This window comes from Rhopilema esculentum, chromosome 10, assembly GCF_057945365.1.
Source record: "Rhopilema esculentum isolate cy_ngs chromosome 10, ASM5794536v1, whole genome shotgun sequence".
In the NCBI taxonomy this organism is placed as follows: Eukaryota; Metazoa; Cnidaria; class Scyphozoa; order Rhizostomeae; family Rhizostomatidae; genus Rhopilema; species Rhopilema esculentum.
Window position 1 is genome coordinate 9748605 of NC_142824.1, and position 21172 is coordinate 9769776.

General features: G+C 36.1%; 1 protein-coding gene across 1 annotated transcript; it reads right to left on the reverse strand.

Moving 5' to 3' along the window:
* Positions 1-395: 395 nt before the first annotated feature.
* Positions 396-20936, reverse strand: LOC135689572 (ral GTPase-activating protein subunit beta). The gene is made up of 25 exons (XM_065206836.2): positions 19233-20936; positions 18609-18765; positions 17837-17985; positions 17255-17352; positions 16555-16692; positions 15922-16176; positions 14421-14573; positions 13577-13743; positions 12981-13040; positions 12425-12458; positions 11927-12006; positions 11528-11623; positions 11037-11106; positions 10323-10414; positions 9180-9304; positions 8572-8659; positions 8203-8276; positions 7474-7546; positions 6881-7051; positions 5907-6048; positions 5487-5569; positions 4376-4535; positions 3317-3605; positions 1640-1756; positions 396-922 (listed from the first exon to the last, which is right to left on the reverse strand). Exons 1-25 carry the CDS (start codon positions 20642-20644, stop codon positions 802-804), a joined length of 4404 nt encoding a protein of 1467 aa, XP_065062908.2. The 5' UTR covers positions 20645-20936; the 3' UTR covers positions 396-801.
* Positions 20937-21172: the final 236 nt, after the last annotated feature.

A 21172-nucleotide genomic window follows, 5' to 3' on the forward strand; every position in this document is an offset into this window, starting at 1 on the left:
ATAGAGAAATATGCTTTGGTGCGAATTTACAATTGAATGCATCGAATATGTACCCTTTTATTTTCCTGCCTGTTTCTTCTCTCTACAGTTATAGGAAGATCATCTCGAGAGAAAACATAAAGAAATAGTTCCTATATAGAAAGAATGGCTTTAATATATTCAGTCTAGAAAAGAAAATTGACATAGATACGAAACTACATTCCTATGGTGGAAATCTCTTAACGCATAATTCTATCTTCTTGGCATAAATGATAAAAGATTCTACTTGATGCGTCTCTTTTTGACCAAACCTTTCTCCACCAAACAACATAATTCTCTACACGTATGCCTTGATCTTGACACAGTCAATTAAAGTTCGCCTTTCACAAAGAGAACCTTTCATAGATCAAGCTAAATGTGTCTAATCAGATCTTCATATCTCATTCTACCATTAAACAATATTTGAATACTTCAAGTAATAATCGATGGCTAAATCCATGGTACAGTTAGCCTATTGATAGTGGAAGGTCTAGAATGCGGTCAAATTAGGATGAAGCCCGCGGAGATGGATCACGGCTATGTTGATATCTGGGGAACGTTGGATAACGCACATCTTCTGAATAAACATAACGTTGGCAAATAGTCGGTTGTGCCGGCTCGGACGCTCCAGCTCATCTTTCTGGTCCCTTTGCCTGCAGCATAATTCATTATAACGAAAAATTCAGATTAAAATACCATCTTCGTGTAATAATTGTGCGTACTAAAGCTAACTATAAAAGGCTATCAAATATCCAGTTATTGAGATGCTGGTTGAATGTCCCATCAGCTTGCTACGTCATGTTGAAAGACAGACGCAAAGAATTCTGGTGCGTTTGACTCCTGAGTAAAGTTTTTGATGATGTCTTGGATTTTTATTTTTCTGCATGTGTGCGGAGGCGAGTAGCTTCAAAGCAAAACAGAATGACATTGTGATATAGAATAAACAGCTCTCTACAGGAATACAGATTTGAAAAAGCTAACAGGGGAATTTTTTTGCAGAATCAGCTTCGATAGGCGTCTTGCACACGGCATGTGAGCTCTAGAAATGATGCCTAAAACTTGTGCATGCTGACGTTGGTAGCTCTTTAACTTTCTTATAGAAATAAGACTTAAGACCAGCTGTTATCATAGTATAGTAAGGTCAGCTATATTGACTGAATGAACAGGCTTTAAAATACTTGACTACAACGCAATCGAATAGACCTGCTATCAGCATTTCAAGGACATAGGATAGACCTGCTATAAGCATTTCAAGGACATAGAATAAACCTGCTATCGGCATTTCAAGGACATAAAAGACCTCAGACACACAAATGGTCAAGGTGGATGAGTTGCCTATTTTGTTAATTCTGGAAAACATGTTAACTGTAACAAAGTAGTTCTATCAACCTCTTCGATACCCCCACTGAAGTTTATCAGTCAAAGACTTCGTAAGAAGTGAACTTTTCAGTAACAGCACAAAAGTCCTAGTGAAAAAGTTTTCAGTACTTCATATAAGGCAAGTACACTGTTTCGATAGGCAACATATGAAAAACTGCCCCAAGGGCAAATGTACGGCATTCAGAGAGGTTGAAAAATGAACGTAAACGGGCTTAATAAATTGATGAAAACAGGTGCATACTTATCGATTTCTAAACGTCTTCTTCGACAGAAATTTAATGCAGTGCTTCGTATCAAGTTTCCAAGGACTCTTCGGCTTACTACCATACCATCGACTAGAGGGCCACCAATGGATGTTCTGTAAAGAATTTTTATTGGATAAAGGTAAAGATATAGCATAAAATAGTTCGTAAAAAATATTCTTATTTTAGGGACAAGCAGTCGACTTTGCTTGAAGCCTGGAATAGCACAAAAAAGATTTACACTACAGGACACTAAACACTTAGATAAACGAAAATCTTAAGTCACAAAACCTCACAATGTGCAAGTCTGAAGGTGTATGTAGCAACATTATTTTTGAAATCAGAAACTGAAAAATGGTTAAGTTTTTTTAATGAACTGAAGCGAACTAATTTCATTGAACAACTGCTACTCACAACTTCTTTGAAGCCCTACATAATAGGCCAATTCCAACTGATCAACATTGAATTAGAAGATTACCGCTAAAGAATATTGCTTAAATCTCAGGTAGAAAATGGCACAATTCAATACAATTTCGATGCTTGAGGTACCATATGTAGAGCAATAATAACAAATGTGTACTTCAATGAAAAAGCGTGTTTGCAAACTTTGCGATCCCAACTATTATAGCAGTAGCTTTTTTAAAGATTTTCATCTTTACTTGACTTAAATAATTCATACAAATTTAGTTGTTAAAAAAATTAAATATCGTATCAGGTGATAACATGTAAAAATATAAACATATAAAAATATTTTCTAAAAATTCAAATAAAAAATGCAAATAAAAACAGTGAAAAAGACAAAAGGGTAAAAAGGGGTTGTAGACTTAACCTCGTTTACAGATTCATCAATTCTGAGGGAGACTACAACTGTTTCTCATGAAGTGAGTTTTTAAAGAAACGATTGAAGGCCAAGTTTCAGCCCACAATAGGGGCTGAGAAAATATTTTTTCAAGAAAGGAGCTCATTTTATTACCAAAATGCTGATGGTAAAATTTGATCTAAGAATTTTTAAGTAAACGCATCAAAAATGCCTTTTAATTGAAAATTTCGCTTTGAAAAAGCATATTCTTGGTTTTCGTTCTAAAAGCAGGAAATATACTGCTGTTTTGGTTTATTAAAAAAGCCATTTGGGGGGAGGAAGGAGTCCCTAAGCTTTCACGTAGTCGGCACGTATGATTCCAAGAATTCCCTTTTGGTTAAAAGCTCAAAAATTTGCAAAGCAAAACAAAAAATTTGTGCCTAGAAGTCAGAGAAGAGGTGCGTTATCCAACATTCCCCAGATATCAACATAGCCGTGATCCATTTCGGGCTTCATCCTAATTTGACCGCATTCTAGTCCTTCCACTATCAATAGGCTAATTCAAAGGGTTTTCCGCACCGCAGAATGCGAGTCTAACAAATTCCAAAAAGCAAACAGAGTTTAATTCTCAAATAAAATATGCCCTCTAAATTATTTAAAACCAAGATCAAAAACATCTGTGATGATGACACCTGAGGCCTATAAGACTCAATCTGACATCTCAAGACTGTTCTGAGTACATATCTTAAACAAAAAAAATCTAGAAAGGTTAATAGCATTATCCTAGGATGACTAAAGCCACTTTCATTTGGAATTGCTATTGCTTTTAATGCGAAGACACGGGATTTCTGACAGACAAATCCACCACGAAACTCACCCATATTCTGTCTTCAATTTGATTCTATAAAGTCCCGTTTTCAATGGGTGCACAAAGATAGTACAGATTTCTTTCTCTGGAACTCTGCTTGGTGCGTTTGAGATCTGGTTAAACTGCACGCCCTCCAAATTCCCAAGCAGATCCAAAGCTCTGAAATGGGTATGGTCACTGAAGTCTTGCAGCCAAGCAACCACAACTAGCGTTTCCGATGAGCTAGAATGGCCACGTATTTTCGAGTCTGAGTAACTCGTACTCACGTCTTGGGTATTCTGCTTTCGTAAGATCTTGGCTAAAACACAAATAAAAATTAGGAACTGTGTGGTTTAGTAAAAGGTAAAGCAAGTGGTTCCTATTGCATTTTTGGTTTTATCTGCATCACCTTGTTAAACGTTATTTACAGCTGACACTTAAAATAGACAGTAGCGCACAAATCTTTATAAAATTACTGATTCAAAACCACTTAAATAAAGAAAACGTTAGATAAGACAATAGCAACAGCCTGTTACCAAGATCATTCTTCACTAATTGCTGCGGAGTGCCATTAGGTTCTAAAGTATGACGTCACTAAAAACCTATTTTTAGAATTCTTGAATTTCAACATAAAAGATCATCATGAAATACTTCCAAATATGCAAAAGTGAAATATGTCTAAAATTAGTTGAGATGTTGCCAATGAAAGATTTAAAGTTTGCTTATGAATCATTGTTATTTTCGCTCTGTTCAAAAAGTTGAAAGCCAATAGACATGTGGCCGTATGTCAGCTAATTCGTAACACATTTGACTGATTTTGCATATTTAGAGGTATTTCATGATCCTCTTACAGGCTATTGGATCCAAATTCAAAAATTCTAAAAAGAGACTTCTGTGACGTCATCACTTTGAACTCGATTGAAATCAAAAGGAGCAAAATGCTAGGCCTAATGAAATTTTAACACCTGACTACATGTCCCTCCTCTTGACAAGCTTAAGTAACAAACTGCTTAAATGAATTTGGATTTGCTAGTCTTATCTTATAGAAGGTACAATAAACACGACAGATAAATAAGACATATTTCATACCTCCAGAAGGGTCCGAGAGCTGCCTAAACAGCCTCGTATTTGGAACTGACACGTCTATCACCTCCACGCTTTCTGATCTCTGAAAGGTCGTTTGAGTAGGAGAGGGAGAATCTTTCTCGTCGCTGTTCAACCTCGGTGTCATGAATTCAGGAGACTCAGCCTAGCAGACATTATAGAAAAACATATAAGATAAAAAATTATACTCGATAGAATTACAAAAATAGATCAAAGCCAGTGATACGCTCAAAAAGAGGATCTCTGTCTCCCATAAGAGTATGACACTGTTAAGTACGAGGCAGCAAATGTTCTACTTGATATAGTGCTTTTGATCAGTTTGGTGCTTGTTTTAATGGAATCAAATCAAATCTCATCTTGACCAAACCTGCTACATTTTGATATCTTTATACAACAAAAACGTTTTGAAGTTGCAAGAGCCGTAGCTAGCGGGGGGTGTAGGGGTGTGACACCCCCTAATACTTTATGTGTTGGTCGGTAAGCCTTCAGTTAGTCCACAAAACCCTGTGTTTGTCGGTAACATCATCAATCAGTAGATGAAATAGCACCTAAATTTTCTTTATCTATGTCTATGTCTATATCAGTAGGCGAAAATGATCTACATTTTACTATTGATGACCCTCCACCCCTTCCCCCCCCCTAGTCCAGAAGGTCAAGCGACGCCACTGGTAGTAGCATTCTGTGATCAGCATTATTTTCTGCGTTATTTTTAAATTTTCACTCACCCCGAAGTACGCTTGTTGTAATGATTTGAAAGATACCGAAAGAAAACATACTAAGTGCCATTATTCGGCAACAACGCCTTTAAATTGCCTGGTAGCAGACCAATTGCCCAAAGGCACCACACGACTTATGGATTAATAAGCATGTGTCCTATTCTGCTTTCTGAAATCGCAGAAAAATTCACAGATAAATTCCCAGATAAATTCATAAAACCTAAACAGTGACTGGCTTCATTTCCAAAGAAAAACCGCACGAGACAAACAAATTTTCGCAGGAAAGCCAACTAATCCGCAAAAATTTAAGAATCTTAGCCTTGCTTATTGACACAATTACTATATCTTAATCTAAACTAATTGAGGCAATGGGGTCCTACCTGACGAGCATTCAAAGCAGGAACCAAAATCGCTAACTCTGTTGTAACATCAGCATAATAGAGGATTTGTTCACCGGCGATGTCTATAAAGATAAAAATTAACTGAATACAAAAACTGGAAGTCAAACTAAACTTACAGGTAACGAAATAACGTCTCGTCTTAACGGCAGCTTTCAGCTTAAAACTTTTCTTTTGACCAATCTCCTCAAAGTGCTTTCTTTATCCTTGGCAAAAAGAGCTCAAAATCTTGCTAAGAGTGCTTTGAACCTGTTTTAATAATACTGCTGAATTTTTACTCAAAAATTCATCACCAGAGCAGCAGTATTGATGATTTAAAAGAAGCCCTGGCAGCTTGTAAAGAGGAATCTTTAACCAAAACAAATAAATCAAAGCAAGCTAGCTCATGGAAAAGAGACAAACCTTGATTGTCAAGTTCACTTAGCTGCTGCTTTGACAACCAACTAGTTGAGAGATCACCAGTCCAGCCAGGATGACTTCCAACAGTCACTGGCCATCCTAAAGACATGATGAATTCCACGAAATGTTCATCGTCTGGGCCAATCTAAAAAGCATTGATTCTTGTTTACATACCAACTCGAGGCTTTATTCCAGATTGGTACATGATATGGCGTACAAACCGTTGCATTTAGCTATGCAGAAAATATAAACTATTTGGTGACAAAACCCAAAAAAACTGCCTAAACCTTAGGTTACTTTGAAAACTTTCACAACTAATTTCGCTCGTTGGACAACTTATAAGAGTAAGAAGAATTACTTTATTGATAATTTACATGCAACAGAAGACGTTAAGCAGAAAGCATCATAAATTCATCATCAATTATTTATTCGGAGGCTTGTACCGTTTAACAAAAGTGTTGCAAAACTATTCAAATGTTTATAACAAGGAAAGCCTCAGGATGATTTCTTTCATCACAACTCTAAAGAAAACATTGAATTCAGACTTCTCAGCAAATGCGATCAGCAAATGCAACTCTCTTTTGTGCGCAGAAAAATGCATACAAAGTGCACACGAAAACGCACGCAAAGATGCACACGACGATGCACACGAGGTGTGGTCACATCGAGAGGAAGGACCAGGACACTGCTCGATTAGCATAAGCTTTCAGTGTCCTAAAAACTACCTTCGGATGTTAGGTAGAAAAAAATACAACAATATGCAAACGACAATGCAAACGAAGATCCACACAATTCTCTATACGAAGTTGTACACGAAGATAGACACGAAGATGCACACGACGATGTACACGATGATGTACACGAAGATAGACACGACGATGCACAAGATTATGCATTCCAAGATGCAAATGGAGATGCAAACGAAGGTGTAAAAAGAAAACAAATTTAAAAAAAGTTGAATATTCGAAAGCATTCACCTCGTTCTTTACAATATCTTCCCAATCTGTTTGATCCTTTCTCACCATAAATACGTACATCTTGTCATATGTTCTACAAGACATTCTGTCCAGAGCCCTCAATGACTTTTCAAAAGTCTCATCTTCGGAGTTTAAACGCTGAAGTCTCGCAAAAGGACGGTTTGACTTTCTCTATAGAGGAAGAAAAAAATTGCTTATGTATGCATTAGAGGAACCTTTTTGAGCTCCTACATTTTACGTCAATATAAAGACAATTTCATGGGGAAATTGTTTGTCAGCTGGAACTATTTACGATGTGGGAAAATACGATCTCTCTTAGGAGCTCTTTCAGAGCAGCTTGTATTACAGAACACGCAAGAGGTACTGGAATTCTAATCTAATTTAAACTAAGGGCCTACGAAAATATAACGACTAACTTAAACACCAGTAAAGGCGATGTTTGAAATCAACATAGTATCTACGAGTACGATTTTGTGTTTTCAAAACTTTCCCATGATACGATTTAAAAAAAAAATTGATCGCGAAGTTGTTAAAAGAAGCAAATATAGAGTTTAGCTTTGACATATTTCAAAATCGACTGGGTGTAAGCATACCTCAATGCCGCTTAAATTCAGCATTCCCAAGTGAGACAGGTAGAGCTTTGCTGCCCTGAAGTCGATCTCCGGGCTAAAAAGGCAACATAGTTTCAGGTATAATATCAAAATATATCTGCTAAAGTAAGGCTTATTGGGCAATTATCATCATGGACATTGATATATTTCCTATGATCAATGACCATGGGAGAAAGTGGCAGTGCATGTCTTCTTAACAGGTTGCATGTTTTTGCCCTTGCTGTTGTTAGTTTTGGCAATGCTTTTAATCAGCGATAATCGATCACTTGAAATTTCCATGTGCTAATTATTCCTCTCAGAATGTTCTTCTGCTGTGACCCTCATTTTGTAAAAGGGATTTTATGTTATCACAGGCCCACATTTTTAATGATTATAAGAAAAATGTAAAGTAAAGTTTACCTGAAGATGATAGTATTATAAAGCTTAATGTCTCTTTAAGTTACGCTCAAAGCCACCCTCAAGTTTCGGTTTTTTATGCTCCTTTTAAAAACATTCCCCAAACTTTTCTTATGCTCCTTTTTAAAAACACAAAAAAACTTTTAACAAAACCCTCGTTAAAAGAACTGAGACGTTTTTTAGTATTTTTTTCCATTACTCCCTAGCACAATATTCCGAAATTCTAATGATATTTATGAAAAACAGAACAACATTCTGTCAGCGTAAAGACAAGAACACGAGGCTTGTCAACTGGTGTCAATGACATAAACATACGTAGGCTGCTTCTCTTCTCTGCACATGACCAAATCGTTAGAAGCTGTACTCAGGGTTGTCATTTCTAGCTGCTCCTAGAAAATGTAAATACAAAAACTAGGGTTAATTTCTAGCTTCCCTTAGATTAAGGTGTGCCTATACAATGCAATGGCGAAAAAAAAGGAACTGCAGACAAAATATAAATGCTTACTAAGTGAAAGTACGGATACAAAATTAATTATCAAGTCCGAAAATTATAAGTCACGTATTACAATTCAATTCAATTCAAACGGTATTCATACAAGAAGTCATAGGTATATGTTTCAATTATTTTTACACCAATACATCAAGCGGAAAAATTGCAAACATAAAATAGCGCATTGAACAAACCTGGACATGCATTATCTCTTTCATCTGGTCTTGCAATTCGTTTAGGCTTTCCTCTAAGATATCATCTATACTTGGTATGCTATACTCTCTAAAAGCAATTTTAGAATAAAACATTGCACTTCACTCTACAGACTTTCTCTTGCTCAACAAAACATAATGAAAAGCATGCAAAAATGGACAAAACGATAGTACTTAAAGCATTCCAAAATCGACAAGAAAAGCCTGAACTTAAGTTTGTAATTAACAAAGCCTGCTTCTTGGTTTCTTGCATTAATGGCCACATCGCCTTCAGTCCAGTATCAATGAAAATTTGCTATTGAAATTTGCACTATAAATGACTTTTAAAAATAAAAACAATGACTTGAAGTCAACCGAATGCATAAAGACAGTGTTAAGAATAAACGTGGTGTAAAAACATTGTTAAAGCACGCAACGTCATGCATACGAGGTATGCATTTGAAGAAAGCTTGAGGCATGGGAACGATCATGCATAAACATTGATGTGCAAAGAATTGGCAGCCCCAACTGATTAGGAGGTAAAAATATGCATAGAGTGCTCAACTATTGTATACATAAAACAAAGGAGTACATCGATAGTGCAAACGTACGCGTTCACTTTCCCCACACCATCTACAGCTTCTGGATAACATCTTTGATTGGCTACCGGGGGTTGCTCATGCGACTCAATTGCTTCAGGGCGGGCAGGTTCGTTTCGATATGCAAAAGCTACAGACTAAATGGAAAATGGTGTATTATAAGACGTGGCAAGTCAACAAGATAAACTATGGAGATGAATCTGCCAGCACAGCAATCATGACAAACTTAATGCCACTAAAGCTGGTCAAGGGGAACTTTCGTTTAAAGGGCAAGCATGTGTCGTCAATTTGATTGGTAAATACAGTAAACTTTTTTACTTGTTCAGCACAAAGCACGTGATCGAGAACGAATGTTCAAAGCAGTAAAAATTCATGAAGCGGAAATGAAGAGTCACGAAACAATCGAAATCTACTCCAAATGTTTTTATAGATAGGAATAGATAGACATTTTGGAATAATTAGCAAACAGCCTAAACTCAGCAAACAAATCATATTTTGCACCTTTGATAATCTGATTATTTTGTATATTTTGCAACAAACAAATCATATTTTGTCTACCGAATAATTATCTGATGTAACAAACAACTTAAATCTGGTGTAACAAACAACTTAATGCTCCTAAGAACAAATCATTAGCATACGAGGCATTTTTGAACCCTTCCGTTTTACCATAAAATATCATAAGTATGTTTCCTCTGATACTAAATGAGATGATACCAATATCACATACAAAGAACATACAACATACTGAGCAACTTTTAATAATTTTATCTGGTGATTTGAATATACAAACACTCTTAAGATTTAACACTTTTTTGCGAATATCAAGCAATACATTTGGCACCAAATGTTTCAAAATGGCCCTTGTTCGAAGTTCCCAGCTACTTAAACCCGTTCTAATCTATTTTGAGCCATTACTTTCAAAGATATGTGATATATTAAATTGGCCCTCATTATTCGAACCACTTCTATTCCCTCGAGACTTGGAAGTGAGTCCATATACCGATCATGTTATTGCTTCAGTTGTAGCTGGAGTTATCTTCGATCACGTTTACACGCTCAATTAAAATGTTTTCAATTCCAGAGCATTTCAGTACAAACCATGTATTGGTATTGATTTGCGCTAAAGGAAATGATCGGAAATACGCTCCTTACCTGTTTGGATCTTGCAAAGAATCGTAGCTGCATGACACTGGCCGTTTTTCCTGTTGGTCCGCGAATTATACTCGACACAGAGGGCAGGTTGCCTGCAACGGTTAACTTGACTCTCAGCCTATTGGTTGTATATTACACATTTCTGTTTAATTTTTTACTATGAATTTATTTGAGTATAACTTTGAAATGCAGATCGCTTGTGTATCACATTTCTCTGATTGAAATTTTAAAATTCGGGAGATAATATTTCAGTTTTACATGTATGCATGCAAATATAAACTAAACTAAATGAGTCTCATCTAGAATCAAGGTTGCAATCGAATAACTCTATCAAGTAGATTTAATTCGTTCTCTTGACGGGTGTGTCTAAGAAAGTCCAAGCATGACGTAGACTAGACCAAAATTAGTGGATTTCCATATTTTTCAACATCTTGAGTAAAAGCGCTGAAACAAATTTCTATTCATAGTCTTGCCTCCGATTAACGGGACTTCAAACTTTCAATCGACAAATCAACTGTACTTCGTGCTGACCGGGGAGGCCAAAAACCCCGCATCCCTCTAACCACTGCTTCAACGTTGACTTCCAAAGGTACAAAGCTGCCATGCGTTAATTCAAAATGGTAGCGCTTCAGCCAATCAAAAGTTGTTTCCACAATTCATGAAAATTAGGAAGTGGCAATAGGACTTTATGGGATAGCGAGAAGAATAAAATACCTAGAGCTCTGTCCACCGTATCTTCAAGGATTCCAACAATGCATGAGCCATCAATAGCGTAGTAGACAAACTAAAGAGAAAATATAGTGGAATATTGCAATCATACCAAAAAGCAAAGGACAAATATACATAAAAAAATTAAATTTAACAATTGATTCTTGTTTTGTATGAGTTCGAGTGACAGTGAACAGTAGGTAGCATCTACTTGCGGATGGAATATCATAAAGCGGCAAATAATACTATTGGTGTTGACATAATATTTATGTTTATTAAATGAGATGAGCATATTTATTGGCAGTAAATTAATAGACCAAGTCGGAAACACATTACCCAAATACTTTTCAAAACACCTTGTTAGCTACATTTTGACACCCTATAGGCCATACAGAACTATCATAGAAATTTACCAAAACCAGCTTATTCTCAAATGTTCCTAAGAAAAGACAGCAGAATCACTGACATGAAATGACCTATTTGTATACCAAACTTACCTTTCTTCCATCTTGCTTCAATGCATTGGCTGCTAACGCCTCTTCGTCAACAAGGGTTGATAAAGAAGCAGATCCTGATGGATTAGGGAAAGCACCCTACAAGAAGGACAAGCCAAACTCGGTGATTCATTGTAATCTAATTTTGCCAGCACTGTGCCAGTACCCTATATTCAACCATCATCACTTTGCTCTTACTAAACATGATTAGGGATAATACCGTTACAGAATTCAGAAGAAAGTTTTCATTGGGAGTTGTTTAAATTTGTTGAAGCTTATAAAGCAAAGGCTTCAACAATCAATACTAAAATGTATGCCCTGAAAGATTACACAAGGAAGTACATAACTTTATAAAAGAAAGGCACTGAAAGTAAAATGAAGTAATGAAATTCGATAAGTTACCGTTTTCTCCATGATAAACGAGAGAACACATTCCGCGGCTTCCCTTACTCTCAGTGAGACCGGCTTCAACTCTTTCGCACCTAACGAACATAAATCAAAACCAGTTTACCAGTTTAGCAATTCAAGTGCGACACAAGCCATTTTTCGATTCACCCATAATTCCAATAGGACGAACTTCAGTATAGAAAAAAGTCCGGACCTACAATTTTTCGACATAAACAGTTTTTTTACAAAGAATGAAGAAGGCTAGCAAATACAACAACTTATGAACTTCAATATAAATTAAAGCTATTCCATGCGAACCAAAAACCATTATATGTTGGTAATCCGTGTAAGGTTTAACAGTTAATATTCAGACAAGTATGTTCATTGATTAGTGATACTTGAGTATTAGAGTTCAAAAAAGCACAAAGCATATATTCTGTTGTACATCTATGTAGCAAATCATTGCAAGATTATCAGAAGATATATCTCGAAAGCTTTTTGATATTGAGTTACCTTTCAGAGTGAAATTTCCTTCAGCTGATGATATCTGTAGGTGGGAAAAAATGAAAGCGTGAGGAACTTTGAAAAATTTACCACTTTCAATGGATAAATTATTGTCAATTTAGGTTTTTCTGTTTTATTAAAACAATACTGTTGGTAGTTATATATGTTGTATTTATTGCCTTCTAGCAACTGGAGGTAGCTTTAGGAAACTGAGAAGCTATGCATATCGACGAGCAGTGTTCTAGCCCATTCTCTCGATGTGACCACAACTCGTGATTCCTATGCATGGAAATACAGAGAGCTGGCGACTCTCCTCACTCCATGTGAAAGTTTGGTACTGTTAGGGAATCGAACCACAGAAACTTCGATCTGTAGACCGCAATCCTAACTACTGAGCCACCCACACACCTTCTACCTCTACCCTTTCCTCCTTGTTATTGCTCTTAAAGAATTTTCTATAAGCATCCAATCTGCAAGGCGTGCATAAGTTTATCCACCTCAGAAACATTATTTGTACATTGATAAATATTAGATGATTTTACGAAAAGCTAAGCTCAAAACATACCTTAGACTTTGTGCCCGATATGCCAAGTTCTACAACTTCCAACACTGACATAAGACACAGCTGCAACGAAAAACTGAAACTTAAAAATAAAAATATTGAATTGAAATAATTTTACTCTGATATGCAGTCAAGGCGTACACCACCATTCTTCGTGAAATTATGCAGACTTTTAGACTTCTAGAAACCTCACTGACTAGCATATAACATATTACCCAGGATATTATTGGATTAAGTAAGCAAATAATATTATTTGCAGCAGCCTTTCAGTTCCAACACAAAAGTACCTTCAGTATCCAAGAACAAACAAGTACAAGAGAGCCAAAAACAAGGTCTATAGTCAGATGTTTTACTACCAATGAGACATGGCAACAATGTCTTGTTCAGTATTTTAAGATTGATAGAATAATTGGGGGAACATTTTTTTGTCAAAAAAGGAACAAAAGGAATTTTACACTGCAAATAACACAAATTTATAATTTTTTGGGGGCACCAGCCCCCTTCGCCCAAGAGAAATATTAACTGCGACCCCGATTGTCTACTGATATTCATTTAAATTGGCCTTTAACATCAATGTTTGTTGTTTCAGAAAGCCTTACCTCATCTTCAAGCAACCAATGATGATTTAAAATCCACTGAGACAGGCAATTAAAAGCAGCTACGATTATGGAATGCAAATCTCGAACGTGAAAAGGAGCCGGCTTGTTAGCTTGAAATTCAATGAAAGTGCAGATCCATTTCAAGCATTCCTTTGATTCGTTGACATCTGCAATAGCAACAAAGAACATTCACAATTTAGCTACAGCGTATTTAATGGAACAAGGGGAAATCTAATGGAAGGAGAAAAGGGAAAAATTAAAGAGCACAGAACATTGCAATGAGAAAGAAAAGGAAATTAGAATTAAGAGAGGAAGTTCAATAAATAAAACGGAGAAGTTACAAAGAAAGAAAGAAAAGGAAGGGCAAGAGTGAAGGGTTTGAATTGACCAATTAAATTAAGAAAAATTTGAATCAGTATCTCGAGATGTTTTTAAATTGGTTTGGTAGTACCAGGAAGAAAAACCATGATTAAGATGGACGTGTCTACACATCTTAGGTACACTTTACTTGGAATCTCAGAAGCTAGAGTAGGGGGACATTCCAGTTGATTGTGAAGTAACGTATGTAGTTGTTGTTGCTTAACAGTGGTACCTAAATGTTAAGTATTCCAAGTGTAATATAAGTAGCAAACCAGCAGTATTTCCAAAGCAGCTTTTAAGCAAGTCGCTCTTTGTTTATTAAAACAATCTGAACTTTGGGCGTCTCAACAGAGTACAGTGGCGCAGCCTGATAATTATTGTCAAACGGAAGTAATGATAATTAATGATAATTAATGTATAAAGGATGCTGACTGTGTCTTTATGACTGCCACATAAGAAAGCCAAAAAGTCTTGATTGACCTACCAATAAATCTTGCATCCAGCTTTGCAAGGTCTGCAAGTAACTCTAGTGCAGTCAATGTTACATTCATTTCGGATCGCCATTCGGTAGAAAACATCAACTTTTGGCGTAGGAATGGGACAAGGTAGAAAAACAAGCCTTTAGTTGTAGATAAATCTGCAAATGAATGATTTGAAGATAATATAGAAAGAGTTTGTGGTGAAGTTGCATGTTTGCGAATAGTAGAACAATTCCCTATGGGTCTTAACATCATAGATCTCTTGAAACAATTTCTTAGCATTAATCAAAATAAATTACTAGAAATTTCGTACCAAAATTGTTGGCAGCAGTTTTTTCTTTACTTTATGTGAATATGAGCGATCTCATTTAAATATGAAAAATTCTTAACAATGTTATAAAATGTTAAGAAGCATTAATACTTGAATTTGAAAACACTCAGAAAATTTCTTGCACCAAATATTAATAAAGCCAGGGTCACAGTCGAGAGTTATCTGATAAGTGTTTGTTGTCAGCATAATTAGATGATACATCTTTAATAATATCTGATTCTAAACGTTCTCGTGAAAAAAAACTTTATCTAAAATCTAAATCAAAATAACTGAGAACAGTGCTATTCCTCTTATACAAGTCATTATCATACAAGTTTTTGGAAGGCAGAGATCGTTTCACATAAAATTTCTAACTTAAAGCGTTTCGAAAAGCTGCTTGGCTAGAAGTACTGTACTAGCCCCTAAAAATAGCAGCTTCATAAACAGTTGAGTTCATTACCTTGATTCTAGGAAAAACTAAAGAAGGAAGGAAATCTTACTGCTGGAATAGGGCGAAAAATAAACGAAGGAAATCGTACTAGAGGAATGGGGCAAAAACAAACGAAAGAAATCCTACTAGAGGAATGAGGCAAAAACAAACGAAAGAAATCTTACTAGAGGAATGAGGCAAAAACAAATGAAAGAAATCTTACTGGCAGGAAATTTCGCTTAACTTTGACGATACTTTACTAGCTTCCGAGAAGATATACTGTATATTTAGTGTGCATCAGAACAACGATCGATGTAGGTACTAAATAAATCCATCCACGACTAACGTGTCATTTCCATACCCAGCGAGTAATATTTAACGTGTGGAGAGAACGGAACCAGAGAAGAGACGACATGCCTATTGCGTCTCTTGATTCTAACTGAACTAAAACTACATAGGTAAAAATCAACACACTTATATACAGAAATGCATTACTAAAATAAACACAAATGATCGGAAGGGCGAAAAATGATGATGAGTAAATTGAATAGCGTGGCAAAGATAAAGTAAACAATAGGGATTAGCGAATGCGTGAAATGAGAGTGACGTAAAGGATGCCTGTGGTGCGATATGAGAATGTGGTGGAAATTCATCTTCTGGCACTAGCCAGGTAGTCATGGGCAATTTTCTTAAACAATAGCACAAGGTCTGCTAGGAAAAAACAGTTGAAAAATAACTGATTAGAGTATTTGAATCCATGACTAACCTTTTGAGTCACCTATAGATCCCATCTCTAGCTTTTCCTTATCACCCTTAGCCTCTTTGACTTCGCTAGTCTGCATTTCTTCAGAGTTCTTTTCGCTGTTGTTTAGAGCTCTTGATAAGCTGATGGTAGTTTGAGAACGTTGCAGCCAAGATTCTTTACCTGGTTCTATTGTTATGCTGGGTCCTGTACTCACTGACTGGTTTGTGATAGACTTAGTCTCGATAGCCACTGTGTCTTGTACCAGCAACATCGCGCCTATCAAACAAAATAAATGATTGTTTTGTTTTTCGATACCTGAAAATTTATTACCAGACACCAATGATAACAAAATGCAGGCTTGTTGATTTTTCATTATTTTGACTATGTAAACATTTAGGGGAATTTTCATAGTAGGGTGCGGAAATGTCTTAAAGTAAAGTTTCTCTTTATGCACGAAAGTCTGAGAGAGACAGCCTAATAGAAGAGATATGCTAAAATTCTGCAATCTACACTATTGAAAGAATAATTTTGCAAGCTTATAGTAATAATAACTGCAACAATATACCCCTTACATTACGTTGCTTGCATAAAAAAGATTGAAAAGTGATTGGTGTGATAAACTGATATTATTGAATGATTTGCAAGCAGACATACCTCCAAGAAGCATCTGGATGTTGAGAGGGTCTGTTTCAACGTCCAAAGCAAGAATCAGCAGTGCAGTCAAACGTGGTTTCAATGATAAGAATGTTAGACGTTCTGTTGGCTCAGGATTTGACGAATTTTCCCAAATTGCTACAAACAGAAACATTATATACAGAAGATAGCATCATATAAGTTGCAGTTTTTGTTATTGAAAATCCAAGCCAAAATTACGTATTTAAAATAATTGTATACATCAATGGATCAGCCAAGGACACATACAGGTAAGTCTATTTGGCATTGGAGCCAAGTATTGGAGCCATTGCCAGTTTATCTCCTTCTCTAGCTAGCTACAAGATTTGATTTTGATGAATATACTTGCAAAACAATAAATAACTCTGATTTCATAAATCAGTCAGTCTCAATCAGGGTTCTGTTGGTAGCAAACTAAGAAAAATAAAGAAAACAACAAACAAAATAATGCTTTGAGAAAAAACAAAATCCACCACACCACAATATGAATTGCCCTATCTGATATAACTGAGATATGTAAAAGGGTCAGGAGTCCATAAACCAGAAACACTTCAACTGACACATTAAATAATTACTTGAATAATTCTTATTACCCTTGTCCTAGAAAACACTTTCTTACGATTGCAAAATAATACTTAACCCAAAAACTAGAAAACGTTTTATGACAAGAAAGGACACTTACGTTCGATTGTAAGTGAAAGAAAGTGCAGCGGCAAGCAAACCATTGAGAGTAACAGTTGTATGCTGGATCTTTTCAGCAAAACTGAAGGATAGTGATTGCTGAGAAAAAGGACACAAAATAATATTACTGTATGTAAAACCTTTAAGGTTAAATATAAAGCTATGTATGTGCCCTGAAATATGTGCCCCCACAGTTCACAAGGCTTCGAAGAATGGCACTCATATTTGAAAAACACAATATGGAAAGGAATAAACACTATTTGCTAACTGAGTAAGTCACAGTTTTGAGTAAAATCATATCATTTCAGATTTTAAATGACCTTTGCTTGAAGCACAAGGGTCACTTGTCTCTGGTATAATTTGTTATATGATGCACCAACCAACCTAATGCAAGGGATAATATCTTTTTCACAGAGTCATAACACAAAATGATGGCAGGAGTATTCTGGGAGTCTCTAGCTTTTGTTTACAGTGTTTTGTGAATGGAAAAAGAATAAGTGCAATTCCTTGTGTTATTACTCCACCATGAGGTAACTTTCAATTGCTAAGCAATGTTAAAAATTGTGATAATGTTTCCAAATACCCAAGATTTAGCTCCTTTTCTTGAACAGGCAATGTGATGTCTAGTGCTGTGATGATGTGTGGTATGAGCACTTGCACACCTTGCAAGTCAATCCTCAGAATGTTTTCAGCACTCATTAAGATGCTGCTCAAAACATGACCAGCAAGAGTCTAAAATTTAAGCAGCAGAGGTAACTTATGGATTGATGTACCTATCAGAAACATGATTTGTAAAAAAAGAAGAATTTCAATATTACTTACAAAGAATTCCAAATATATCTCATTATTTGAAATAACATTTTGCTAAAGACAACTTCTGCATGCAAAGCACTTAGCTACTTATAAGAAAATTTACTGTCCTGGGATTTAACTTTTCAAATGTTGCATTTTTAATCATATAATATCTTGATAGCATGCTAGGAGCATATACAGCTGTGCCTATAAGGGACTGATCATTTCATGACAGACCAGTAAACAGTAATTTTCATAGATATCTTCATAGCTTCAGCTTTCTTTATCATCTGGACTAGACAAATCAAAAACTGGACAGCTTACACAAATTATGGTGGCACAAAGAGTCTACGCAAGCAAAATTCCATCATAACTTTTGGCTTATTCAAGTAAAAAAGTAAAAAATAACAAAAGATTTTTGCAAAATTAACTCGAATTAATTGACTTTGAAAAATTTCTTTCAGAATTGAACAAGGTTGAATCTTTTCTGCTGAGCAAATTTTTTAGAAATTCTTAACATATAAGACTGGATGCTAAACAAGCTAGTATCAAAATAAACATACCACTTTATAGCACAGTCCAACAGCCAAACTCAAGTAAAATCTACCAAGATAAACTGGTAAAATATTCTCCCCAGCTCTCTGGGATGAAAATATATGACATAGGATTGCAAATGCCTCAGCTCGTCCATGTTGGAATTCATCCTTCTTTGGTGTGAACCTGGACATCAACCAAACAACAATGATTGATTTTTACAAAATGTGTTTCAAATCTTACCATCTAAGACTGAATTAGATTTTATAAGAGTGGTTGTCAAACAGCAATTGAGACAATTTGATTAAATTCTTGCCAACAAAGATGTTTTGAAAATGCTGGAAATTTGAATAGGTAGCATAAATACAAATCAGTATTCAATCTTTTCTCCAAAAATTTCAATTTCAAAATCATTGAAAGCAATTGTCACTGGCAACTTCCATCGACAAAGAGCTCAAATAATTACTTTGACCAAATTGATCACAGGTTTAGTTAAAGCGAGAGAAAAGGCCAGAGTAGAGCTATATGCTTGATATAGATTACGCACAATTTTCAAAGACCTGATATCAGGATGATGCAAAAAGAAAGGTAGCTTATAGGCCATGGAATTGATTGATGTTGCAATCAAAAACTTCAAATTGAATATAACCTACCCTTTTGATAATGAGGAGGTTGGTGACACAAGCTCTCTTGAATGGAAAGCAAATGAAATCAATACTTTATTCAAATCCACTCCAGATAGAGTTGCATCAAAAAGCCATGCACCAAATATGTGCAATATGCTATTGACTCCAGGACCTACATAGCCTTGCTTTGTCTGTGCCTTTTCTTGCTCTAAATCTGAGAAAGATTTCCCCTCTGCATCTGCAGGTGAAAGTGGACCTGGAACAGTCAATATGGAAGCCAACATATCCAAAGATGGACTAGGTGAAAGTGTTGCGCCCCTAGCATCTTGGCTTTTAGAGCTATCAAAGTTCTCTAATCTTGTACCTTGAGTTTCCAAACGAACTCCATGTTTTATATATCTCACATCAAGGAACATATCAGTAAGAATTGAAACTCCTTTCATGGCTTTAAGAAAACTCCCAGGTAGTGATCTTAAAGAGGTATGCTCACTTGGAGATGTACCTTGCTCTAATGCATACTGCATAAAATGTTGTGTGCTTGATATTTTCTCTGGGGATGACAATACAACAGGGCTACCAAGAATATGGAGGAACCTGAACCAGCATTGAACAACAATTTCTGCATCAAGGCCATGTGGAATCGTAAACCTATCCTCTTCCTTTAATTTATCTTCAGGAAGACAATGTGGGCCATAGAGAATGTGAAGGACCTTGTTTGTTAATGAACACATGAGTTTGTTCCATTGGGCAATCAGTGTTTGATGATGTCGCCATGACAGACAAAAATCTTGCAATGTGACCCATAAAGGTGGTGAAGGAAACTTGTTTCCAGCTGCCAGAAGCCATACAAAAAACAGTGAATTAACAAGCTGATCACAAAGATGTTCAGCAAGTCCATGTGGAAAAGGTGGTGGTGACAGTAAGTGGCCAGTGATACCAAGAAAAAAGATGAGTAAATCTTCCCAAATTTCTTCCTTCAAATGATTTTCATTAGTGACAAGTGCACGGATATGAAAAATGACTTGGCTGCAGAGTTTTGCTTGCTCTGGTGATGAAGAGCTTTCTCTTGGCATGAAAAGGTTGGTTAAATGCTTAAGAATCTTTTTAAAATAAAACTCTTTCTCCTCAATTATAGGCTTTGGGATATTATTTTTACTTGAATTTGATATCACAGCAGCCCAATCCAAATACAAATAAGCACAGTTCCTTATGAGTTCAATTTCTGTCATTGGCATTGTAAGTCCAAAACAAATAACCTCCATCGTCCATTCAAGCTGCTCTTTCGTTTGCAGAGCCTTTACTTTATCACTGTACTGTAAACTATGCACGATGTTTGTTGCAACATCTTTCCCAACATTTGGAGGATAATTCTGCAAGACGCTTTTAACACCAAAGTCGTCTTCGACATTAGAACGCAACGAAATCCAATCGGCGAACATGCTGGTTATCAAAATAAAAATAATTCAAAACTACTAACTTCCTTTTACGCTTTCTAATGAAGGGCCTGAGTTAACAGTGCCACTATAAAGGCCGTTTAGGCCATAGTGGTAATGCTGGAAATGATATTTGGACTGACTTAAATCAGACGTAACAAGTTCTTGAAGCTTTCACGAAGATATTTTCAATATTTTCTCCATAACAACAACTGTAACTCTTAATCATATCATCGGCATTATTCGACCGAAGAAAACTGCTTCCTACCCCTGGTACACACAACTTGTTGTTGATGCTGTTGTAGAGGTTTCCTGAATCAGTACAGGGGTTACAATGGGCGACAGAGTGCCAACAAGCTGTGGCGGGGAGTACCACTTTGGGGCGGGGAAATTTTGAATCCCAGTTTCGAGTTCTTTATCAACTGGGGATATTGAATTGTGATGGTAAACGGGGATTTGCCGCTGTTTTTGGGGGTAAAATGGGGGTTAAATCAGGAGAAGTTCCTGCCTCTCCTCTGCGACGGAGAAACGTGG